Source organism: Rhinopithecus bieti, unplaced genomic scaffold, assembly GCF_001698545.2.
Source record: "Rhinopithecus bieti isolate Rb0 unplaced genomic scaffold, ASM169854v2 scaffold_980, whole genome shotgun sequence".
NCBI classification, from domain to species: domain Eukaryota; kingdom Metazoa; phylum Chordata; class Mammalia; order Primates; family Cercopithecidae; genus Rhinopithecus; species Rhinopithecus bieti.
In genome coordinates this window covers 129,584-156,646 of record NW_016803338.1, presented here as the reverse complement: position 1 = coordinate 156,646, position 27,063 = coordinate 129,584, and the positions used below count along the sequence as shown (strand labels likewise).

Sequence of the window (27,063 nt, the reverse complement as noted above, 5' to 3'; positions counted from 1 at the left end):
ACACATTTATATCAAATGTGTTTGTTTTTCATTTTACTCAAAACAAAATGGTTCTAACAAGATGAAATTTGGTTGCTGACTTCTGTCACACAATTAAGAAGAGATCTCCAAACCATTTTGTTAATGGAGAAATGATATTCTGACTGCTGGTCTCACATATCATTCTAAGTTAAACATGCTTTATAGTAACACAAATGAACGAACATTTTTCAATATCCTCTTTTAATTTTTTTTGGCCGCATTTTTTGCATTTCACAATATGATGTTTTATCATTTATATGAACTAAGCCTGATGAAACCATTCGACGACTTGTAAACTTTCCACTGTAGCTCTCTCGTTGCTTGTTAACCTCCGGAGCAGTATATGGTCTTGCAGAGTGTCTGGCATGATTATGGATATCATCTGAGCTTTTTCCTAAAAGCCTTGATCTTGATTTTACTTTTTTAAAGTGTATAAATGAGGTCATGTCATGTAAATCCTCAAATTTATCTGAACAATCCTAAATAATAAAATAAAAGATCAGATTGGTAAATTAGGTTTCTTAAAAGTAGGTTTTAAATTTACAAGGACTTCTGACATGGATGGTCAAAAGAAAAAAGAAAAACATACAAGGACTAAAGTTTATAATAGCAACAGTTAAAGACAAAGAATGAAAACACTGGATGTTTCTTAGACAGTCTCTAAATTCAGACCCTACACCCATGCCTCCCGTTAGATACTGTGCTAGATACTATGCTAGAAACCATGCTTTAAAAAGATCTTACTGTTACAAAGGATCCGTTATTTCAAAAGATATTGAAGATAAGAAGCTAGAAACCTGAAAAACTTGAGAGCTGACCTCAGGGGACAGACTCCTAAGCAATGCTGGCCAGATTACTTTGTAATTTCTCTCCACCAAAATCTCTCTCCCTGACCCCAAATATAAATTATGAACTCTTATATTTTACTTTTTATGTCATCCAGAATTTGATCTTTCATCCTTTAATAACCATCTTTAATTTATATACATAGAGAGGGAGCGTGTGTGTGCCACATCCAAGAATATGATTGTAATGTTTACATTAAAAATAAAAAATTGCATGTATACTCTGAGTAAACAAGTAAAACATTCAGTAAAATAACTGGAAGGATATATACCATAATAAATGATTCTTTTTCAAATTTTCTATTTTATAGCTATATAAGGTATGAATCTAGTAGTTATCCTCAAATTAGGGTAAACAATTTCCTCAGCAGTTTGAGTAGCTCATCTCATAATACTTGCAAAGATAGCCACACCAAGGGAATGGGCTGCTTGATTTGAACACAGGTGGGGATGGATTAATAGAACTGGGGGTCAGGGAACATTGGGCAGGACTAATAAGAATTAGGCAGTCAGAAAAAGATTTACAAAAAAGAATGTATAATGAGTCTAAAGATAAATTCTACCTATTTAACATTTTTGCCTGACTTTGAAGAAGGCAAGAAAACATTCTTCCTCTTCCCTCTTATGTACACAAGACAATTAGGGAAGCCACACTGCGATAATTTATGCTATGTTAGTGAGTAACACATAATTTTCCTTCACAGCTGATATAACCCATTACTGGAGTGGCAGTGAAAGGGCATGGAGACCCAGGCCACTGGTCACTTTTCTAGGTGCTCCTACGACTCAATTTCTCTCTCTTTTGTCTTGATTCCTTTGGGAGATTCCTGAATTTTAGAAAATCAGATGAGTAAGTTGTTCTGATCATCTGAAAAATGTCCTCTTACCACTCAATTATCTATTAGAGGAAAGTTTAGGAACAGTTGGTTTAACCAAGAGAAATAAAGATAACTCTATCTCCCTTGCCTCCTCTTAGGATAAGGGTTCTGAGATCCTATATAATCTTATATCATTTAACATAAACGCAATTTCTTACTTTGCTTGAAAAGTTGTATTAAAGATTCCATTTGTCTTTTAAAAAATCAGAAAATCCTCTTTGAAAACTATGACCCCATCTTCTATCTTTTTTCCAAGTGTATAGACACATGTGTATATATACAAACACTCACCCTGTCAATACTAAATTTCAGAATTTAAATAGAAAAGAAAAATCCAAAATTGAAAATATAAGCTGATATTTTACCCTGCCACTATATAGTTAATATTTAATTGTATAATATATAGCGTGTATAATATATAGCTATATAATATTTACCCTGCTACTATAAAGCAAATAGTTTGCTTTACTGTGGAAAATAAAACCAAAATACTTATGCAGAAATTAGATTTATTTTTCTCAAAGGGAGAATTATGCACATCAAAGTATCAATTTAATGTGAGTTTTACCTACTCATATTTACTTAGCAGTTTTTCCAATTATGGATCATGCCTGTTATGCATACTACAGGGAAGACCAGTGATTCAGAAAATTAAAAGTCCCTTCCATTCTAGATTTTAAATTTGCTTTAGAATGATTTGTATAAAGTCTAGTCGCAGATTTACTTTCCTAATTTTTTTGTTTTGTTTTGTTTTTTTTTGGTGACGGCTCTTGCTCTGTTGTCCAGGCTGGAGTGCAGTGGCGCCATCTTGGCTCACTGCAACCTCTGCCTCCTGGGTTCAAGTGATTCTCGTGCCTCAGTCTCTCAAGTAGCTGGGATTACAGACATGCACCACAACACCCAGCTAATTTTTGTACTTTTAGTAGAGACGGAGTTTCACCACATTGGCCAGGCTGGTCTCAAACTCCTGGCCTCAAGTGATCCCCCTGCCTCAGCCTCCCAAAGTGCTGGCATTATAGGCATGAGCCACCGAGCCTGGCCTCCTAATCATTTTATGTTAATATTAAAAATATATTTGAATTCTCAAGTTTCTCAGCACATGATATAGCATGGTGGTGAAAAAAGAAAAGACTAGAAGTTAAATTCTTGCAATTCATAATCCAATGGATTGTAAATTTTACATATCCCTAATTTTCAGCCAGATAACTGGCACATAGGAGCTTCATATTTGTTTAACCGAAGCAAAGATAATTCGGCTATGTGAAAAAAAAAAAAAAAAAAAAAAAAACCCTCTAATAGTTGTAGTTAATCTCTACGAAAAGAAAATGTCAGCTATGTTTCCACAGTATCTGGCCACAGCCAATAGTTGTACTAATTTTAGTCAGGGCTAAAATCCAGGCAGTTTTCCACAATCAGGACTATGTACTCTGACTCTCGGCTGTGTCAGCTGGGAGAATCTGCCCAGAGGAAGAGGGCACCCTTTTCTAATTCATGTCCCAGATGGTGGGTTGGAGGAAGGGTTTCCACTGTTTATTTCATAAAAAGGTAGTAGGTGTGTTAACAGTCTCCCTGATTTTGTGATTGCATTTTGAATCAGGTGAGGTGATACTTAAGTTTCAGAGGAATTTTTTGATTTGTTTTGTTTTGTTTTGAGACGGAGTCTCACTCTGTCGCCCAGGTTGGAGTGCAGTGGCGCAATCTCGGCTCACTGCAAGCTCCGCCTCCCGGGTTCACACCATTCTCCTGCCTCACCCTCTCAAGTAGCTGGGACTACAGGCGCCCGCCACCACGCCTGGCTAATTTTTTGTATTTTTAGTAGAAACGGGGTTTCACCATGTTAGCCAGGATGGTCTCCATCTCCTGACCTCGTGATCCACCCGCCTCGGCCTCCCAAAGTGCTGGGATTACAGGCGTGAGTCACCGCGCCCGGCCTTTCAGAGGAATTTTTAAATTGGAGGTCTGTATGTCTTGGGGGTAATTAAGGTTATACACACAGTTGGATGCAGATACACACACCCTAAATTATTGCCAGAACTTTGCCAAATACAGAAGTAGAAGACTTAGAAAAACATCATTACATGTATAGTAGTTCTTGCAGTCCAGTGAAGCAGTGTCCTTGGAACAGACTTCTTTAGGTGAATTCTTGTGGTGGGCAGTGTGGTTGGTAGTATCCTGACTAGCTTGTTAAATGACTTTTTTGGTTTGGCGACACGGTCTCTTTCTTTTCGGACCTTGGGTTTTAGATCTTCTCTCTTAAATAATTCTGGGAAGACGGATGGTTTCGAGTTTTTCTCATTTTCTACATTTTTATATTGGAATGACTGTATTTCAGGGAACTTGGCACATTTTCACTGCAAATTTCATCTGGTTTTATATAAAAGTTTGTATTTCTTTTTTGTATTGTGCAAATGTTACTAAATGTTTTTTATTATTGTTATTATTTCCTTTCAGTCTCTGACAATACTGGTCTTCTAATTTTGATTTTTCCTCAGTCTCTGTATTGAAATGAGTTAAAGTGCTAGTTTGCCAGAAAGGAAAAGTGAGTCTGTTTACGTACTCATCTTCCCTTGGCATTCTGGCATTAGGAATTCTTGGATATGATGTTAATACTGCTTCAGGTTTTTCCTGAACAGTCCATTTATAGATGTTTACATGCTCCTTTCTATCAAGGGACTTCATTTTCTGTGTCCTGTCACACCAAGCTTTTGATTGAGTTATTTTTGATTTACCACCCCAACTATATGGGTCTTGAATCTCTGTTTTATGAACAGAATTTTTTGCTTGAGGAAGCTGCATAAATACATGTTCTTTCCTTAGTTTCTTAAGCAGTGTATCTGTAAGTGTTTCTGATGAATTATTTAATGGACTTGCCTGGATATTTTTATTGGAAGAAGGTTGTACTTTGATTAAACTTGGTGTTTTAGCTTCTTCTTTAGTGTAATAACTTTTCTGTTCCCTAATTAAAGATGAATTTTCTTTTAAATTCTGTAAGGGAAAATATTTCTTTTCTTTCTCTCGAATCAATTCTGTTTCTCTAAGTTTATCCTCAGAAACCGTTTGTAAAGTGGTTTGTTGAACAATTCTTGAATATTTATTTTGCTTTTCTGAATGCTTCTCCACAAAGTGATGGTCATCTCTAAAAGGTAAATGTGTCTTTATATATTTTAATGGTATAGAACTAGAATTAAGCAAATTTATATGCTGGTTGATCCCTTCTAATTGCCTTTTTGTCATTAGTCCTGATTTTGAAAGTTTTTCTATAAAAAGACCCTGGAGGTGTTTGCTTAAATCAGCTTTTAGATGTAATAATTCATTTTCTGATAAACTTTCAGATAGTGTTATTGTAGAGATTTACCTTAAAGGGATATTTCATGTTTACTTCAAACCTTCTAGCCAAAACCTCGGCCCCTTTGAAATATCTTGTTCTAGTTCGTGAAAAGAAAGTTGAGACACTTTTAGTCCCTTAGAGGAAGGACATGTTTGGATATATAGTCTCAGGATTTCTGTCTCATTTAAATACATACTGCTTTTCTGAAATGTTTTTAGGAAATAGTTTTGGAGAAGTCTCAATTTAAAAAAGACCTTAGCTTTATTTCTAAATGTTTATCTATGAAGATGATCGATTGAAATTTTGAGCAAAAAGACCGATGATTCTTTCACGCAGTTTCGGATATTTCTCCCTGAAAACTGTTGGCCCTTTGCTGCTCTACCTTCTCATTCATCAGATACAGGATTTCGGTAGATTTTTTGAGTAAGTCCTCTTGGTGCATATGTCCTCGATTCTGAAAGCGTCTTTCTACAAGGTAATGCTGGGATTGTGTTACTTAATTCAGATTTTAAGCATTTTTTACTTCTGACTGCTGAGGTTCTTCTAGAACCCAGCACACGCAACTTTGGACTCAAAATATAGTTTTCGTCTTAATCTTGTTACTTTATCAAGAATTCTCTTGGATTTCTTTAAGGTGTTCTGTGTCATTCGTAAAACGAGGTGAATTAGTTCTTTCTAATTCTCTTTCTGGTTGTCCTCGTTCTTCTCAGATTGATTATTATTTTGAAAAAAATCACTTGAAGATGTTTTCTTAAAAAGGATTTTAACATTATTCATACTGATTCATTTAAGTTTTAGTCCATTGAATGAGTTAGTTAAACTTTCTAAAGTAGACTGAAGGTCCATAAAAAAGAAATCATCTTTACCCAAGCCTCTTGACCATTCTTGGCCAAATCCAGTTCTTTATTTGCGTATTGAATAATACTTGAATCTTGTGGGAAGCATATTTTTGGGTCTTCCCGTATAGAATTCCACTTACTAACAGAAGTAGTGTCTTTGGGAATGATGGGTATTTCATGCTCAGAAAGAGGTTCCGTCTCGCTCTCTTGATTTCTGAATGAAACTCTTGGGCAATCCTTCAGCTTTCTTTAGGAGAAGTGATCCCCGTACCCAGCCAAAGAACTCTTACGCGGTTCTTTATCTAAGTTCCTATACTTTTGATGTTATCCAGATTCTAAAGTGTTTCTATAGGAACATGCTTGTATTATCTGGCTTATAGCAGATCTGGTCTGTGGCATTCTATTTTATCAGCATTTATCTTCATGACGAGTTAGAATATGTGACTGACAAACGTTCTCTTTCGCAAGGTGTACGGTGACTTGAGTTTCAAGTTCATTGGTGTTTCACTGCTTTTCACTTCTGATCGTCCAATTCTGAGAATATTGGTGCAGTGAATATTTGCCTCCACGAATGTAGTCATGTACAGCTGCCACTTGAGAACCTGATTTGGAGTTAGGACTTCACTTATTAAATGTTTCTTTTTGATTACTACTCTTTTTTTTAAATTGGGAAAATCTCTCTCATCTGCTTCCGAAGGTGTGTTTTTAGAGACATGTTCTTCTACGCGCTCCGGAGATTGTCACTGGTCCACCTTCTGAAGAACATGAAAATCTGCAGGAATATTTTTAATTCTCTGACGCCGATTCTGAAAGTGATATTCAGGAATATTTTTAATTACTTGATCACCTTCTGAAAGTGAATCTGCAGGAATATTTTCAATTTATGTTGGACTACCTTCTGAAAATGAAATCCACAGGAACTATTTTTAATTATTGAACTTAGAAGTAGTCGCGTTTGAATTAAAAATGGTCTTTTTTCCTGAAAGCAGTTTGTTTAAAATCTTGTTTTTTGTCCCAATACGTTGTCTTGCCATACTACTTGATGATTTATCGATGGAATGCTTATAAGTAGAGAACGTACTTTTCTCTCTTGCATTTCACTGTTCATACTAACTTCTGGTTTAGAAAATAATTGTCTGAAATCGGTCTTCAGTTTTTTTACTTAAAATTTGACTTGAGTATCATTGATTGTTTAATATTTATATCTGTGGGGTAAATTAAAGACTTCGAGAGGGTGACCATGTATTTGCATGTACATTTCCAGCCCTTGGATGATTCTTCCTTCTGAAACTCTCGGTAAAGATACATTTGGTACGATTTCGTTTTAACATTATTCCTCTTGTTCTAAACCCTTTATTCGTATTGATAGTAAGGGGTCTCAGGTGGCTAACTTATTCTCAGTGTTCTGACACGCTCGTTTGTTGTTGAAGATATTAGGGTCACATGGGCCAGGTTTTATTAGCAGGTCCATGCAGCTTTTTGATTGTGCTGGATTACAGGAGGATCCTGGTCTCGTGCGTCTATAATTCTGCACCTAAAATGGTTTCTAGCGGTTTGGTTATATTCTGATCGTTTTCTTTTTCTGACTGACATTTGTTTATATTCCTTAGAAAAGGAACTCAAAACCGTTTCTGTTGATCTTTCTGAAACTGCAATGTTAAAAAAAAAAAGGTAAAAGCATTTGGGTAGCAATGGATTTTTGAATTTATTATACCATTTTCCTAGTTAATTTTCTTGAGCAAGTCTGGATCAATAATCTATTCAATCTCCTACCTCCACAAAGGGAGAAAACAACTTTTAATTATTTTAAAGATATTTGAGAATGAATAAAATATTTTATGGAAAAATTTCAAATTCTTAATCTGATGCTATGTTTGTGTCAAGTGCTTTTTGGCTACTTAGCATATCATTTTTAAATGACGTTAAAAAGCAACCCATAAATATGCCTCTATGTTCAAGGAACTTAATTTCTAGTGTTAGCTTCATTTCCTTAGACAGTGCGATAACATCAGGACCAGGGGGGGTTCCAGTCGTCAGTCTACCTAAATATATTGCTACATTCATAGCAATGTGGGAAATATTTTTTTAAATAAACGCAAGGTAGTGAAAGTTACTGAAATGAAATCGATGAAAAGTATCAAATATTCTTCTGAAAACTGATCTTATGGGGCATATATCATTCTCCTTCTAAGTCTGAGAGTTTCAACAATGATAATGAGCTCCACCCCTGTCCCTTAAGCATGTCACAGTTTAATCTTGCTTTTTGATGCATACTGTTATAATGCCTCAGAAATGGATCGAAGGGAGAGGCCCATATGACAAACTCAGGATTACAGGTAACAACTTTCAGTGTAATAATTCATAAGCAGCTTTTTAGCTTTGTGGGATCAGGCTCTTCTATCATTGAACAGCTTCAGAATAAAAATTGTTATTGAACTCTTTTTTCATGCTTCTGTGTTATATAACTAAAAAAAAAGCTAAATGCTGAAGAAGAGTCAGCCGACTAGTATATTGTCTTATTTTATTTCAACTTAGTAGTTCCAAATATTATTTTTTTTGTAATGGGATGGGCAACTTATTACTAACTGGTTTTTCAATTTCTAGTGGATACCTAGATGACAGAATTGAAGAATCCTCCGTTAGTATTTTTAGTATTTTTTGTTTCCTTTTTGAGAAATACAAACCATGTCCCCGGGGTTCTGGGTTTCTGGGTCTGGAGATGTCATTAAGTCAGGATAAGATGGGACGCCTGGTGGGAATGTAGCTAATATTTTTACGATAGCGCCTTTTTTTTTTTTTTTTTTGTTTACCTTTTTTTTGTTGTTTTTTTTCATTTTATTTTTTGTTTTTTTTCTTTTTTTGTTTTGTTTTTTTTTTTTTTTTTTACTTTTTTTTTTGTCTCTGCCAGGGTGTTGTCTAATGAGTAGCTTTTTAGAACTATGAGTTAAGATATTGAAGAAACGCTGAGTAATTAAGTATAATGATTTACGTGGGATAGAATAATTCAGGACTCACGTGAATATTTTGGTTTGAATTCTATACTATTCTGGTTCTGAAAGGATGGGTGAATAATATATTCTTTTGGTTAAAAAGCCCACCTTGATAAAAAAAGAAAGTTGTAATGTTTAGATTACTTGTAAGAGTATCAAGATCATTTTATTCTTGCAATAGATTAGAGGTATGAAGATTTGGTTGGAAACCTAAACTATTTTTTATCAAACAACATACCTTGCCAATTATGAAATAAATCTTTTGACTACATCATAATATCTATATATGTGAAAATATTGGCTTCTTTGGTATTATAATAGTCCACCCTAGTTGAGATTTGTAAACTCAGAAATAATGACAGCAACTTCAAAGCAAAACAAATAGTGAAAACTAAAATAGAATTGTCAGAAGGAATGTAACTCGATTTGTATTGCAATTTGTCAAACTCAAAATAAGCACAGGCAACTTCAAGCAGAATGACGAAAGTAAAAATAAAATAGAATTGTCAGAAGAAATGTAATCTGATTTTAAAAAGGCTGTGAGATGCCTTTAGACAATACATGGCAGCTCATATTATATGGAGATAGCATTTTATTTATTTATTTATTATTATTTCGAGACAGTCTTGCTCTGTTGCCCAGGCCAGAGTACAGTGGTGTGATCTTGGCTCACTGCAACCTCTGCCTCCTGGGTTCAAGTGATTCTTGTGCCTCAGCCACCTGAGTAGCTGGGATTACAGCCATGTGCCAGCACATCTGGCTAATTTTTATATTTTTTGTAGAGACAGGGTTTTGCCATGTTGGCCAGGCTGGTCTTGAACTCCTGACCTCAAGTGATCCATCTTCCTTGGCCTCCCAAAGTGCTGGGATTACAGGCATGAGCCACCGCGCCCAGCCATAGATAGCATTTTCAGTGATTATCAACCTGTCACTGTTAAATGAAGATGTAAAACTCCCTAAAGAAATACTTGAGTATTAAATCAAGATGTGTGAGAACCATTACAGGATCACAGAACCATTGAATTTTTAGAAATGGAAGTGTTTTGGAGATAATCTAGTTCTAGTTCTTATTTTACACAGAATCTGAAGCTGAAGTTTCTTGTCCCAAGTTACCCAGATGATTAGTAGCTTAAATCCTAGGTGTCCAAAGTTTTCATTGGGTACTCAGTTCCCCACACAATCCTGATAGCAGTGAGGGAGAATGAGTGGCTTTAGAAGCATCAGAATGTGCATCCATACTGCCAGCTTATACAGAGAGAAAACGTGACACATCTCTTTACACAACACTTGGTACTTCAAATGACTTTCCTATACATTATCTCCTTTAGTCTATAGAGGGTTCACTACGGACTAAAGTAAGTAAAATAACAATTCAATGAGTAACATTTTTATTAGAGATACTTTTAGGTTGTTTTAAGGTTTAATTAACATTAAGCAATTAATAAATGACCCTATTCTTAAAGCCTCAGTGGCTTCCCACTCATTGTCCTCACACACCAACTCTGTATTGTCTCTACAAGTTTCTCAATATTTGCCAGTATGGTTCCTCTCCTCCAGCCAAATGTGTCTAACTCTGAATTCTTGACATACATCTTGTACTTCCATACCTATTCTTTTGTTCCTTTTGTTTTTCTTTGCTTAAATTTCCCCCAAATCTCTCTTAAACACAGTTGACATTATAACATTTGAAAGTTTATTGCTTTAAATGAATTTAATAGAAAAATCTAAAAAAGAAACATGTATGATAAACAAGTGAAAGAACAAGTAGTAGAAAATATAATTTCATTTTGTAACAAACAAAGCAAACAAAAAATCCCCCCTACTACAAGCATGGACAAATGTGTGAATGGTTTCAAAATGCTTACATTGTTTTCTCACGGGAGTAGCTCTGGAGGAGAGGAAGGAGGATGCTATTAACTTTTACTCTGTTTAACTGGGTAGTATTGATTAGATGAACATATAATACTTTCATAAATAAAAAGCTTCAGTAAAGTAATATTGGGGGAATGCTCTAGGTATGCATGTTAGGAAGCTAGGAAAAGACAATTTAACAAATCAATACAGGAGCTTCAAGATGGTAGACTTAACATGTGAGTCTACTCTCCTATCTCCCAAGGTGCCAGTACATTAACAGAAAATATTATTTCACAAAGAAAGAACCATGGCAATACTGGAAATCAGTAAGGTGAGCTACCAGGATCTAGAACTTTGAGAAAATTCAGAAAATATGACAGTAGATATAATTGACTTCATGGAAAACCCCAATCAGAAAAACCATAACCTTAAACAATAGTTATTAGAGATGTAAAATCAGGGGGGCCTGAGAAGCAATACATTCCAAGTCAGTGTATTAATCAGGGTTCTCCAGAGGGACAGAACCAACAGGATATATGTATATATAAAGGGAGTTTATTAGGGAGAATAGCGCACATGATTACACAACGAATTCCTGCGATAGGCTATCTGCAAGCTGGAGAAAGAGAGAAGCCAGTAGTGGCTCAGTCCAAGTTTGAAAGCCTCAAAACCAGGGAAGCCAACAGTGCAACCCTCAGTCTGTAGCTGAAGGCCTGAAAGCCCCCTGGAGACCGCTACTGCAAGTCCCAGAGTCCAAAGGCCGAAAAACCTGGAGTCTGATGTCCCAGGGCAGGAGGAGAGGAAGCAAAGCATCTGGCAAGGGAAGAGGGAGTGAGCCAGAAGACTCAGCAAGCAAGCTCATCCCTCTTCCTCTGTCTGCTTTGTTCTAGCTGAGCTGGCAGCAACTGGACAGTGCCCACCCACATTGAGGGTGGGTTTTCCTCTCCCAGTCCACCGCCTCAAATGTCAGTCTCCTCTGGCAACACCCTCACAGACACACCCAGAAACAATACTCTTCCAGCCCTCTAGTCATCTCTCAATCCAGTTAAGTTGACACCTAATATTAACCATCACACTCAGCACACACAAAGAAAATCAGATCACGGGAATGTCCATAGCTATTAAACAGCTGCATTTGGAACAGCTAGACCTCTTGGACCCTTCATTATCACCCCTTTCTTTCTCTGTGCACACAGATCAAACACTGCTGGCAGCACTGTCTTTCCCCAGTCACTCTCCCAAACATCAAAAAAACTGTTCTCTAAGGAGAATATGGCATATTCCTATGCAGAGATATAAGTTTTGGGCCTTGACAGGGAAGCAGAGTAAGGACTGCTGAGACTCACACTTCCAAATGAGAAAACTAAAAGGGGATTTGAAAAAAGGGAGTTCCATCCAGGAAACACACTGGTTCTTTGGAAATGTAGAGAACTCAGTGATCCTACCTACCATCTTTCATCCCTACACACCCTCTAGGGAAGCCTGCCCAGCACATGGACAGAGCATACCTATACAATCAACATACCCCTCCATTTATAAACATAAAACGAAGTTTATCATGTATATGAGAAACATTGATATATGTAAGGAAGAATCAATAAGAACAAATGGAACTAACTCTTGAGTAAATAGAAATATTTCTGAGGAATGTAGGAGGAGGGTGACCCTTGGAAAAGATTCTCAGAGATATTCAAGAGAATATTGAGTTCCCTTTAGCTGTATGATAATTATCTCAAATTTAATGTATATAAAATACAATTTTAGATTAGGCACCACACTCCCAAAAAAGAAAACCCTTAAGCTTTCTGTTTTTCCTCTTCTCGGTTGATGATGCTTCTATCTCTGGAATTGTTAGGCCAGAAACCTAAGAGTTTTTATTCCTCTCCTTCTTCTTTCCATAACTAATCCAGCATTAAGTCCTGTGGCTGATGCCTTCAAATCAGATCAAGTATGACCAGGCGCGGTGGCTCACACCTGTAATCCCAGCACTTTGGGAGGCTGAGGCAGGTGGATCACCTGAGTCCAGGAGTTTGAGATCAGCCTGAGCAACATGGAAAAACCTTGTCTCTACAAAAACTACAAAAAATTAGCCAGGTGTGGTGGTGCAGCTTATGGTCCCAGTTACTCAGGAGGCTGAGGTGGGGGATCATTTGAGCCCGGGAGTGGGAGGTTGCAGTGAGGTATGATCATACCACTACACTCCAGCCTGGGCAACAGAGTGAGACCCTGTCTAAAAAAATTATATACATATAATTTAGATATTAATATATATTGGATATATATATATTATATATATATAATTATGTGTATATATATCCAATCACCTTTTCCCATCAACCCCCCTACTACTATAGAACAAGCCACCATCATGTTTCCCCAAGCAGTGGTATCCTAAGTAGTCTCTTGCTCCCTGTGACAGAGAATGCTAGTTGCCTTCCTAAAATGTATTATCTCAAGAACTTACATTTTTTTAAGGGGCAGAAATGTCCCCTATCAAAAGCACTACATCTTCTAGCCTCCTTTGCAGACAGGAGTGGCCATGTGACAAAATTTTAGCCAACCGGACATAATTGGAAGTTGCTGAGAGAGTATCTTAAAACAGAGGCCGACGGTCAGGTGCAGTGGCTCACACCTGTAATCCCAGTACTTTGGGAGGCCAAGGCGGGTGGATCACGAGGTCAGGAGATCGAGACCATCCTGGCTAACATGGTGAAACCCTGTCTCTACTAAAAATACAAAAAATTAGCTGAGCATGGTGGCCCACGCCTGTGGTTCCAGCTACTTGGGAGGCTGAGGCAGGAGAATCACTTGAACCCGGGAGGTGGAGGTTGCAGTGAGTGGAGATCACATCGCTGCACTCCAGCCTGGAATGCATGTGATGCCTGGAGATAAAAAGTCCATCTGGTGTCACCCTTCAGTAACATGCTCATGCTGAGGATGGCTGTCCATAAAGAAAAGGAATCTGGGCCCCCGATGACATCATGAACCACAATATTACGATTTAAGGCACTGTTTCTAAGTTTTTGTTACTCATGCTTAACATGTTACTCATGATTAACTCATGTTAATCATTAACATGATTAATCATGTTTAATCAAGTTAAACATTATTCTTAACTGAAAAACTTCTACGCATACTGAAATTTATTCTAACAGAATAAAGCTAGAAATCAGTAATAGAAGAAAATTAGAAAATTCACAAACATTTGGAAATTAAACAAAAAAATTCTTTAAAAACCAATGTGTCACAGAAGAAATTACAAGAAAAATTAGGAGATACCTTGAGACAAATGAAAACACAACATACCAAAACTTAAGGGACACAGAAAAATCAGCGCTAAGGGGAGAAATTTATGGCTGTAAGCATTTACATTAAAAAAGAGAAATATCTCAGGCTGGGCATGAGTGGTGGCTCACGCCTATAATCCCAGCACTTTGGGAGGCCAAGGCAGGCAGATCACCTGAGGTCGGGAGTTCGAGACTAGCCTGACCAATGTGGAGAAATCGCGTCTCTACTAAAAATACAAAATTAGCTGGGCGTGGTGGTACATGCCTGTAATCCTAGCTACTCAGGAGGCTGAGGCAGGAGAATTGCTTGAACCCAGGAGGCAGAGGTTGCAGTGAGCCAAGATCGTGCCATTGCATTCCAGCCTGGGCAATAAGAGCGAAACTCTGTCTCAAAAAAAAAAAAAAGAAAGAAAGAAAGATCTCAAATTAACAACCTACCTTTATGTTAAGGAACTATGTATATATTCCATAATGCATACATTAGAATAAGAGCAGCAAACTAAACCCAAAGCTAAAAGAAGGAAGGAAATAATAAAGATTAGAGTGGAGGTAAATAAAATAGAGAACAGAAACACAATAGAGAATATCAATGAAACCAAAAGATGGTTCTTTGTAAAGATCAACAAAATTTACAAACCTTTATAGCTAAATTGATTTAAAAAAAAAGAAAGACTCAAACTACTAAGATCAGAAATGGAAGTGGGATATTATTACTGATTTTACAGAAACAAAAGGATTATAAGAGTACTATGAACATTTGTACACCAACAAGTTGGATAACTTAGATGGAATAAATACGTCTCTTAAAAAAGCCAAATTGCCAAAACTGACACAAGTAGAAACAGACAATTTGAATAGACTTACAAGAAGTGAAGAAATTAGATTTAATCTCTTGACCCAGTTATCTGTGGATTTTTAGTCCCCAGATAGCTTTTATGAATATTGCTCACTGCTTTTCCTGCCCTCATTCCATGTTATGTGAGATAGAGACAAGCAAGCCCATCCTTCAGGTATCCTCCAGCCAGCTTAGAACAGACATATACAATAAGCTGCAAATAAAACTATGTTCCCTCCAGTTCCACGAAGGGAATTGGGAACTAGGCTCTCACTGCTCAAGACCAACTGTGCTGCTGTACTTAGAAGCAGATGGAGAAAGGGTGAATACAAACTCCAAAAAACGTTTAAACTGTTTTGAAGATGAATTCTAGGTAAACAGGTTTCATTTTCTTTCATTACTGTAAAGATGTCACTCCATAGTCTTCTGCCTTTCATAGTCTAATAAGAAGTCTGGGCTGGGAGCAGTGGCTCATGCCTGTAATCCCAGCACTTTGGGAGGCTGAGGTGGGTGGATCATGAGGTCAGGAGTTTGAGACCAGCCTGATTAACATGGTGAAACCCCATCTCTACTAAAAATACAAAAATTAGCTGGGCATCATGGCACACGCCTGTAATCCCAGCTACTCGGGAGGCTGAGGCAGGAGAATCACTTGAACCTGGGAGGTGGAGGTTGTGGTGAGCCAAGATCGTGCCACTGCACTCTAGTCTGGGCGACAGAGTGAGACTCCATCTCAAAAAATAATAATAATAATAAAATAAAATAAAAGTCTGTTTTATTTCTTCCTCTGTAAATATTTCTTATTTAAATCTGTAAATAATGTACCTTTTGCCCCTCTGAGTAAAGGTTTCTCTTTATCACTGGTTCTTAGTAATTTGATTATTCGCATGGTTTTCTTTAGGCTCATTCCCTTGGAATCTATTAAGCTTCTCAGATATGTGGGTTTATAGTTTTCATCAAACTTAAAAATATTTTGACCATTTTCTTCAAATCGTTTTTCAGTTCCCCTCCCAGACTCCAATTACATGTGTGTTATACCACTTAGTACTTTCACATGTTAGTGATACTTGTTTTTTTTTTTTTTCTATTTGTGTTTCATTTTTGTGTAGCTCCTAATCCTCTGTCTTCAGGTTCACTGATCTTACCTTCTGAAGCATCTAATATGTTGTTAATCTCTTAAAGGTTACTATTTTAGATATTTTTTATCTCTAAAAATTCCTTTGGGGTTAATTATCCCCTCTATTTTTTCCCTCATCACACTCATGTTTCCTCTACCTTCTTGAATGTATGAACTATATTTATAATGGCTCTCTTAACATCCTTCTCTGCCTGTTCTATCATTGATGTCATTTCAGGATCTTTTTCTATTATTTGATTTTTCCCTACATAATGAGTCATATTTTATTGCTTTTTTATATGCCCAGTATTTTTTAAAAATACATTTTATTATTTCATTTTTTAGACACTAGGTCTCACTACGTTGCTCAGTCTGGATTCAAACTCCAGGGCCCAAATGATCTTCCTGTTTGAGCCTCCTGAGTAGCTGGGACTTCAGGCACACATTCCTGGCATACCTGGTAATTTTAAAATTTAATTTAATCTTAAGAGACAGAGTTTCACTCTGTCACCCAAGTGGGAGTGCAGTTGCAAAATCAGCTCACTGCAGCCTCTAACTCCTGGGCTCAAGTGATCATACTGCCTCAGCCTCCTGAGTAGCTGGAACTACAGGTGCACACTACTATGTCTGGCTAATTTTTGTATTTTTAGTAGAGGAGGTTTCACCATGTTGGCCAGGCTGGTCTTGAACTCCTGACCTCAAGTGATCTGCCCACCTCGGCCTCCCAAAGTGCTGGGATTACAGGCGTGAGCCACTGCACCTGGCCCCCAGCTGGTTCACTTTTCTAAGGAATCAGTCTTATGCTGCCTTTTTCCCTAGTGTCATCATGTGCCATCATCAATCCCTGATAGGATGCACTGAGAAGGGCACTTCACTACTGTGGTATTTTTTCCAAAAACTCATAATGCAAACATAATAATGGAAAAAACATCAGACAAACACAGTTTAGGGGACATTCTGCAGGATACCTGGCTAGTGCTCATCAAGATTGTCAAAGTCATGTTAAAAACAACAACAACAAAACAAGGAAGATCAGAAAAACTGTCAAAAACCAGAGGAAACTGGAGAGTCATGACAACAAAATGCAATGTAGTACTCTGTACTGAATCTTGAGACACAAAGAGTATATTAATGGAAAAATTGGACAAATTCAGTCTAGATTTAGGTAATAGTAATGTACTAATGTTGGTTTCTTAGTTTTGACAAATATACTATGGTAATTTAAGATGTTAACAACAGAGGAAAGTGGATGAGGGGTATGTAGGAACTCTCTAATATATTTACAAGTGTTCTGTAAATCTACAGTTATTCCAAAATTAAAAGGTTATTTTAAAAAACTAATCTACTTATAAAAAAACACAAAGCTGGCCGGGCACAGTAGCTCATACCTGTAATCCCAGCACTTTGGGAGGCTGAGGCGGGTGGATTTAAGGTCAGGAGATGGAGACCATCCTGGCTAACACGGTGAAACCCCATCTCTACTAAAAATACAAAAAATTAGCCGGCGTGGTGGCGGGCGCCCATAGTCCCAGCTACTCAAGAGGCTGAGACAGGAGAATGGCGTGAACCTGGGAGGTAGAGGTTGCAGTGAGCCGAAATGGCGTCACTGCACTCCAGCCTGGGCGACAGAGCAAGACTCTGTCTCAAAAACAAACAAACAAACAAAAAACAACACCAAGGCAACATTTACAGGTAAATGATGCCAAATTTTTAGGTCAATCTCATTATGAATAGATATACAAAATTCCTAAATAAGTTATAGCAAATTCTGTGTAGTATAACCCAGGAGGAATTATATGGGAATACAAAGATGGTTCAACATTAGAAAATCTATTCATGTAATTCATTATATAAGCAAATTACAAGAGACAAATTGTTAATTTCCTCCACAGGGGTCAGTATTTGATAAAATCAACCCCATTCTTTTTCGTTTTGTTTTGTTTTTGAGATGGAGTCTTGCTCTGTCGCCCACGCTGGAGTTCAGTGGCCTGATCTTGGCTCACTGCAACCTCCACCTCCCGAGGTCAAGCGATTCTCCTGCCTCAGCCTCCCAAGAAGCTGGGACTACAGGTGCCCGCCACCATGCACGGCTAATGTTTTGTATTTTTAGTGGAGATGGGATTTCACTGTGTTAGCCAGGATGGTCTCGATCTCCTGATTTCATGATCCCCCTGCCCTGGCTTCCCAAAGTGTTGGGATTACAGGCATGAGCCACCACACCCAGCCCAATCAACCCTATTCTTGATTTTCGAATAAATCTTCTAACAAACTAGGAATAGGATTAAAAAACTGCTCTCCTACCTCATGCATTGCACTTAAAATTGAGATACTAATAGAATATTCATTAGAATCTGTAACAAGAATGCTTTTCCTTACTGCTACTGTCCAATACTGCATAAGCAGTTTAGCCAAGATTACAAAAAGAAACAACAGGTAGAAATATTAGAAGTCAGGAAACAAAACTGTGCCTAATGGATGATATGATCACTTATCTTTAAAAAATTCAAGAGAACTGAAAAATTAAGAATAAGAGAGTTTAGCAAAGTGGACCAATATAAGATCAGCATACAAATATACACATAGTATTGTATAACACCATATCCAAATAGTGCCTGAAAAATGTAATCTTAAAAAGATCCCGTTCACATTTACATCAGAAACCATCCAATACTAAAGAATTAATCTAATAAGAAATGAACAGGAGCTATGAAATATTAATAAAGAAAATACAGGATACTAAATTTTCCTGGATGAAAATTTTGTAAATATATCAAACTACACCAATCTGAGTTATAGAACTTCCAAGATGATTCTAATACTTCATCAATAAGAATTTATAAGAATTATGAAGAAAATGATGAAAAAGCAGATATGTGTGTTCCCTAACAATATTAAATGAATTTAAAGTTATGATAATTAATGTTGTACAGTAATGTCATAGAAATAGGCAAAATTAATGGAACAGAATACTGAAACAGCTCATGTAAATAAGGAAATTAGCATATAATAATTAGCATGTTGTATTAGTCCATTTGCACACAAATATAAAGAACTACCTGAAACTGGGTAATTTATGAAGAAAAGAGGTTTAATTGACTCACAGTTTCACAGACTTAACAGGAAGCATGACTTGGTGGGGCCTCAGGAAACTTCGAATCATGGTGGAAGGTGAAGGGGAAGCAAGGCCTTCTTTACATGGTGGCAGGGGAGAGAGCGAGCAAAGGGGGAAGTATCACCCACTCTCATACAACCAGATCTTGTGAGAACTCACTGTCACCAGAACGAGGGGGAAGTCCACTGCCATGATTCAATCACCTCCCACCAAACCCCTCCCCCGACATGTGGGGATTACAATTCAAGATGAGATTTGGGTGGGGACAGAGTCAAACCACATCACATGTTAAATTAGCATAGAATATATGTTGAATTTCAAAGCAGCCAGAAAGATGAGCTATATGGTCAAGACTCATTTGCAAATTATAGAAACTAACGTAAGTTTAAAAATAAATGTATCTGGGCTGACACAAATAGATTTATCTTACTCCAAAGAATAAAAGCCTTTTATGTAAAGTGAGAGAACTATAGGACAACACAGAATAGTCAAAGGGTGCCAAAGGCAGGAATTTTCTAATTTTATAGGTATATGAAACTGTTTAAAAGTATAAATGCAGTTAATTATTTAAATTAGTTGACTTAAAAATGATATAAATGAAGATGTCAAAGTTCAAACTTGAAGTAATTATAGGAAGACAGACTGCATTTCCTACAATTGTGGGTTTTTTCCATTTTATTTTTTATTGTGTTAAAAAACACATAACATTAATTTTACAATCTTAACCATTTTTTAAATGTACAGTTCAATAGTGTTAAGTATATTCACATTGTTGTGCAACAGATCTCAAGAATTTTTTCATCTTGCAAAACTGAAACCCAGCTGGGTGTGGTGGCCCATGCCTATAATCCTAGCACTTTGGGAGGCTGAGGTGGAAGGATGGCTTGAGTCTCAGAGTTTGAGGCGGCAGTGAGCCATGATCATGCTCGTAATCTCCACTCCAATGGAATTTTGAAGTATTTGTCCTTTGGTGATGGGCTCATTTCACTTAGCATAATTCCTCAAAGTTCATCCATGCTGTAGCATGTGACAGGATTTCTTTCTTAAGGTTGAATAATATTCCACTGTATTTTTATACCATAGTTTCCTTATCTGTTCATCTAAGGACATTTGTGATGTTTCTACCTCTTGGGTATTGTGAATAATGCTGCAGTAAACATGGGTGTGCAAAATTTCTTCAAGGTCCTGTTTTGAATTGAATTCTTTTAGATATATACCCAGAAATAGGTATATATCTATGTATCAGAAATAGGATCACATGGTAATTCTATTTTTAATATTTTGAGGCACCTCCATATTGTTTTCCATAGTGGCTGCATCATTTTACATTTCCACCAATAGTGCACAAGGGCTCCAATTTCTCCACATCCTCACCAACACATTATTTTCTTTTATTTTGATAGAGGCCATCCCAGTGGATGGGGGATGATAATTCATTGTGGTTTTGATTTGCATTTGTCTTATGATTTGTAGTGTTGAGCATGTTTTCATGTGCTTATTGGCCATTTGTATATCTTCTTTGGAGAACTCTCCATTTTTTAAATGTGTTGTTTTTTGTTGGTGTTGAGTTGTAGAAGTTCCTTATATATTCTGGATATTAACCCCGTATCAGATATATGATTTGCAAATATTCTCTACCATTCCATGGATTACCTTTTCACTCTATTGTTTCCTTGATGCAAGAAGTTTTAAGTTTGATGTAGTCTCACTTGTCTATTTTTACATTCAGTTTTAAATGCTCTAAAACTTAGACCCCTCAAACCACTTCTGGATAAAGACTTTATCAATTTTCTCATGAAAAGAGATAAGATTTATCTATACCAAAACCGTGTTCTATTTGTTACTTAAGTGGAAACTCCAAATAGTGTTATTTTACATAGTAAATTCTGTGATTAAAAACAATTATTTACTTTTCATTATTTTCATGCTTAGAAATTTTACTATCTTATTTAATTTTCTTCTCAAAGTATTTGTTAATTTTTAAATGAATCTATTCGTTTGTCATTCATTCACTTATTAAGTAACTATTTAACAAAAATATGGAGCAGCTATTATAAACTGGGCACTCTCCCAAGTTTTAGATCACAATTATTCTCTTCTCCTTCTGTTCCTTACCCCCAAATGGGGTAACCTTTAAATATAATCAACCCTAATGTATAATATATACATTTAATTTTAAAGATATCAATGCATTTTATGAAGTTTGCCTTGGAAATAATATACTTCATTTTAAATAGGAAATGCAGTGGCTCATTTAACTAGGAATTCTAAGGGATGGATATGGCTGGCCACAGGGACTTAATGTGATCAGCACACTCTCTCTCCATGTTGGCTTTTACAGGCATTCTCTGTCATCTGGTAGGAAATTACCACTGATAGTTCTTGTTTTAAAAGAATAAGAGGTTAGGGGATGTGGCTCACACCTGTAATCGTTTGGGAGGCCAAGGTGGACTGATCACCTGAGGTCAGGAGTTCGAGACCAGCCTGGCCAACATGGTGAAACCCCGTCTCTACTAAAAATACAACAATTAGCCGGGTGTGGTGGTGTGTGCCTGCAGTCCCAGCTACTTGGGAGGCTGAGGCACGAGAATTGCTCGAACCTGGGAGGAGGAAGTTGCAGTGAGCTGAGGTTGCACCACTGCACTCCAGCCTGGGTGACAAAGCAGGACACTGTCTCAAGAAATAAAGAAATAAATAAATAAAAATAAATAAAAGAATAAGAACACCCTGTCTTAATATTCTTAATTAAATTATATGCTCATCCTTGTAGCCTCCGAGGCAGTGTCAAGACTGCTAACCACACTAGGGATTGGGGCCAGGGCAGGGGTGAAACCCTCAGGAAGGCATGCTGACAGACAAGAATAAGTTGACTATAGGGAAAATGTAATAAATTGCATTGAGACAATTGCCTATCCATTTCAGCAAAGATATTGGCAGGTTCTTATGTCATATTTTTTTAAAAAGCATAGATAGATTAAATATTTAAACATGAAAACCATATGCTATAAAAGTACTAGAAAAACATCTAGGAGAATACTGACATCACCTAAGGACCTTCTAAACAAGATATAAACCAACAGCCAAAAAGGAAAAGGTGTCGAATTTGACCACATAGACATTTAAAAATGCCTTTGACCTCAAAGAAGTTAGAAAACATACATAACAAACAGCATAGATAATGTATTGTTATCCAAAACATATAAAGCATTTTCATGTGTAAATAAGCAAACACAACCCGATTTGTAAATATGGGCAGAGATTATAAACAAATAACAGGGCCGGGCGCGGTGGCTCACGCCTGTAATCCCAGCACTTTGGGAGGCCGAGGCGGGCGGATCACCAGATCAGGAGATCGAGACCATCCTGGCTAACCCGGTGAAACCCTGTCTCTACCAAAAACACAAAAAATTAGCCAGGCGTTGTGGTGGGCGCCTGTAGTCCCAGCTACTCGGCAGGAGAATGGAGTGAACCCGGGAGGCGGAGGTTGCGGTGAGTCGAGATCGCACCACTGCACTCCAGCCTGGGCGACAGATATAGGCTCCGTCTCAAAAAAAAAAAAAAAAAACAAAAAACAAATAACAAATACAAATAGATAATAAACACATGAAAATTGTTCATTCATTAATAATCAGGAAAATGCAAATTAAAGTATCAGTGGACTATTATTTTGTACGCCAAATTCATAAAAACAAAAATGTGAGTGTGGGCTAATAAGTACTTTCTAGCATTTTGATGCAAATGCAGATTAGTATATCTAGTTTAAAGCATAATCTGGCACTATCAAAATAAATGTACTTGTACACTCTGATCCAACAATTCTACTTTTCATAGTTATCCTATACTTGTACAGGTGAATAAAGATAATACTTACCATTTAGCAAGTGTCTATTATGTTCCAAGCCCTTTAAAATTCTTTGAAAGGGGTGATAGATAGTATACTCATTTTGCAGATGAGAAAACTGAAACTCAGATGTAAAATGCCCAAAGTTATATGACCATGGAAGAATCTAGATTTAAACCTAAATATTTCTGCCTGTAAAATCCAAGGTCTTTTTACTGTATCATACTAGTTCTCCTACTACCACCAAACACTGCCTTTCATTGCTGAGTAAAATTAATTTCCCCATCTCTCCTCACCTTTTTTCATCCTGACTTTTGGGGAAATGATTTAGGGTCCAGTCATTGTCAGGGTTTAAGTAAAAGCTAATCAGGCTATATCTTGAAAGTCTTAATTTATGAAGGGGCTCTAAAAATGTGAAGGAACTATTGAAAGACTGTCACCTGAATCAGCTATGAGTTGAAAGAGATGTTATCAGTCCTTTCCAATTCAGATTTAGTATTCCAGAAGTTTGCCTCAAAATACTGCATTTCTATAACACACTGTCTACCTTGGCTCATTAAAAAAAAAATCATCTTTTAACTTCAAACAACTCCAAAGATTATTTTCCCACAGAATTCTAAAGATTTTGTGACTTGTTTGTGAAGCAATTAGCTTGGACTTTCAGAAATGTGTTCTAGAACTCTGAGATGTCTTCAGTTTACAGGTCTGTTGCCCTAGGTGATAGATTCAATCTTCTAAGTCTGTTGATTGTATATACCGGAATATATGTTTAGTGGATTACAAACCCAATTTATCTTGTTCAATTTAATTTTGTTTTACATGCTGATTATGGCTCTGACTACCACCCTTAAGAAAAATGTCTAAGGTAAGTTTTCTTTTTCCTTAAAATATTTGACAATGATTTTCTTTTAAAAGTTAAGCTTTTATTTTGAAATAAATGTAAATTAATGTGCAGTTGTAAGAAATAACAGAGAGAGCTCACGTACTCTTCTTTATTCAGCTTTCTTCAATAGTAAGTAACATCTTTCAAAACTGTAGTACAATTTCACAACCAGGATATTGACATTATATAGTTAAGATTCAGACATTTCCACAAGGATCTCTAATGTCCTTTTATAATCTCACCCATTTCCTTCCTGCCCCCATCCCCTATTAATATATGGTAACCACTAATCTGTTCTCCATTTTTAATAATTTTGTCATTTCAAGAATGTTATATAAATGGAATCATAGAGTGTATAACATTTTGGGATTGTCTTTTTTTCACCCAGCATAAATCTCTAAAAATTCATCCAGGTTGTTGTACATATAAATAGTTTGTTCCTTTTTATTGCTGAGTATTATTCCATTGTATGGATGTACCATGGTTTATTCACCAATTAAAGGACATCTGGGTTGTGTTCCAGTTTGGAGCTATTATGAATAAGGCTGCTATAAACATTGTATATAGGTATTTTACATATAAGTCTTAATTTCCCTGGAATAAATGCTCAAGAGTGCAACTGGTGGGTCATAGGGTAGTTGCATGTATGGTTTTTTAAATAAATTGAATAAAAGGCAAGATGGTTTACTAGATGCAGCTAGGAGGAACATCTGCCAGTGAGGTACCAGAACACTGGGAAGACTAACACACTCTGAGCAGATCTTCAGAAGGAAGGTATTGATAGTGGACAGAGGGAGGTCACAGACACTGAGCTGAAGGGAGAGGAAGCTGGGAACCTTGCATGGCGCTACTACACATCAGGACTTGTTCCTGGCTCCCAGTGTTTCCTGGGGAAGGAATGAGTTGAGCAGGCAAGGAGTGATTCACTTTCACCATGGGCCTCTGGAATCCTGGCAGCAGGAGACCCTACAACCCCCATGGACACTTGAGCTGGCAGGGAGAGATGATTAGAGAGGTGGTAGGGACAGGGCTCCTGCCTGTGCAGAGTGCAGAGGGTTTGGTGCAGGAACATCTGCAGGGGAGCACGGCCAGGGGTGTCCATCCTCCAAGGCTTGCCTTGCTTCCATAAAAGACTCTAGCCTTAGGGGAACTATCAAATCTGAACAGAACAGGGTGATTTTGCCACTGAGATGGATCCAATCCGACCTGAGTACCCTTCTATCTGCTGGCCTCTCATGGGGCCCTGGCCTGGCTGTACCTGCTTGCAGTGCAGCTTCCGAGGCCCAACGGGGGTGCCTCTTGCAGACCCACATTATAGCTCCTGTGCTAGCTAGACCATGTTTGAACATCAGAGAGCTCCAGCAGCGTGGTCCCCACTGACATGCATCAGCCCATATGCTGGCATGCACTCATCCACAGCCCATATGCTGGCACCCACTCATTGCACCGGCACCTGTATGCAAGGACAAACCATGTCTCCACTTCCCTGCTGGTGTGTGGGTGCGTGTGCACCCCTCCATGCCATTGCTGCTGGCATGAGTGTACCTACCACCCCTGTTGCCATGCGGCAGTGCCACTGTTGCCATTGTGAACATGCACAGGGACAACAGTGGCACTGTTTCCTGCCCTGTACCACCACTGCCACAGGCGTGAACTGGCACATGGAAGTTGCCAGCCCCATACCCATTAGTGACTGGCCTCCATGCTGACACTGCTACAGGTGCAAATGGGCACAGGGACCTCAGTGGGCCTGCTTCCCTTCCCCCCTCCTGTGCCACCACCACTGCTGTTGTCAATGCCTGCATGCAGGCCAGCAGCCCCAGGCCTGCCTGCACCCCACCCCAGTCCTCCAGTGTGTACCCTGCTGTGCTGCTGCTGCTGCTGCTGATGGCACAAGGGAAGGAGCACAGACACCACAGCCACAGCCTAAGGAAGTGCTTTGGCTGGCACCACCGTTTGGAGTGTTGTGACCAATGGTCTAGGAATACCTTGGCCACTCCAGCTCAGCAGTTTCCCAACAAGGGACTGGAGAACAAAGCTGGGACCCAATACAAGCCCCCCAGAGTTAGGGCACACAGCCTACCAGTGCTGAGCTGAGCCTTGGCCCTCCTAAAAATCTACCAGAAATGAAGCCAGTCAACTGAACCTACCTTATACCATAATCAAACCCAGAAGGACATCAAAGAAGACTTTTTAAAAAAATCCAAAGGATAGCAACTTCAAAGATTGAAGGAACATCAACCCACAGAGATGAGAAAGAACCACTGCAAGAACTCTGGCAGCTCTAAAAGCCACAGAGTCTTCTTACCTCCCAACAACTGCACTAGCTCCCCAGTAATGGTTCTTAACCAGGCTGAAATGGCTGAAATGACAGAAATAGAATTCAGAACATGGATAAAAACAGAGATCATTCATATTCAGGAGAAAGCCAAAATGCAATCCAAGAAATCTAAGGAATGCAATAAAATGATACAGGATATGAAGGACAAAATGTCTATTTTAAGAAAGAACCAAACTGAGCTGATAGAGCTGAAAAACTCCAAGGATTTCAGAATACAATAGCAAGTATTAATATTAACAGCAAAATCAACCAAACTGAGGAAAGAATCTCAGAGCTTGAAGACCTGCTATCTGAAATAACTTAGACAAAAATAAAGAAAAATCAACAACGAACAAAACCAGGGGAGGGGGGTCGCCCAAGATGGCCGAATAGGAACAGCTCCAGACTCCAGCTCCTAGCGTGAGCGACACAGAAGACGGGTGATTTCTGCATTTTCAACTGAGGTACCGGGTTCATCTCACTGGGGCATGTTGGACAGTCGGTGCTGGTCAGCGGGTGCAGCCCGACCAGCGAGAGCTGAAGCAGGGTGAGGCATCGCCTCCCCTAGGAAGCGCAAGGTGGAAGGGAATTTCTTTTCCTAGCCAAGGGAAACTGAGACATGCAACATCCGGAAAATCGGGTAACTCCCACCCTAATACTGCGCTTTACCAAGGGTCTTAGCAAATGGCACACCAGCCGATTATATCCCACACCTGGCCCGGAGGGTCTCACACACACGGAGCCTCCCTCATTGCTAGCACAGCAGTCTGGATAGTTGTGCAAGGCGGTAGCACTGCAAGGCAGCAGTGAGGCTGGGGGAGGGGCGCCCACCATTGCTGAGGCTTAAGTAGGTAAACAAAGCTGCCTGGAAGCTCAAATTGGGTGGAGCTCACCGCAGCTCAAGGAAACCTGC

General features: G+C 38.1%; 1 protein-coding gene across 1 annotated transcript in view; it reads right to left on the bottom strand.

Annotated features, from left to right (window-relative positions):
- Positions 1-209: 209 nt before the first annotated feature.
- The window catches only part of CATSPERT (catsper channel auxiliary subunit tau), a 145,785-nt gene continuing 118,931 nt past the window's right edge, over positions 210-27,063 (bottom strand). The window contains exon 11 of the mRNA XM_017875604.1: positions 210-500. Coding sequence (XP_017731093.1) covers positions 210-500 — 291 coding nt within the window. The remainder of the gene's footprint in view (positions 501-27,063) is intronic.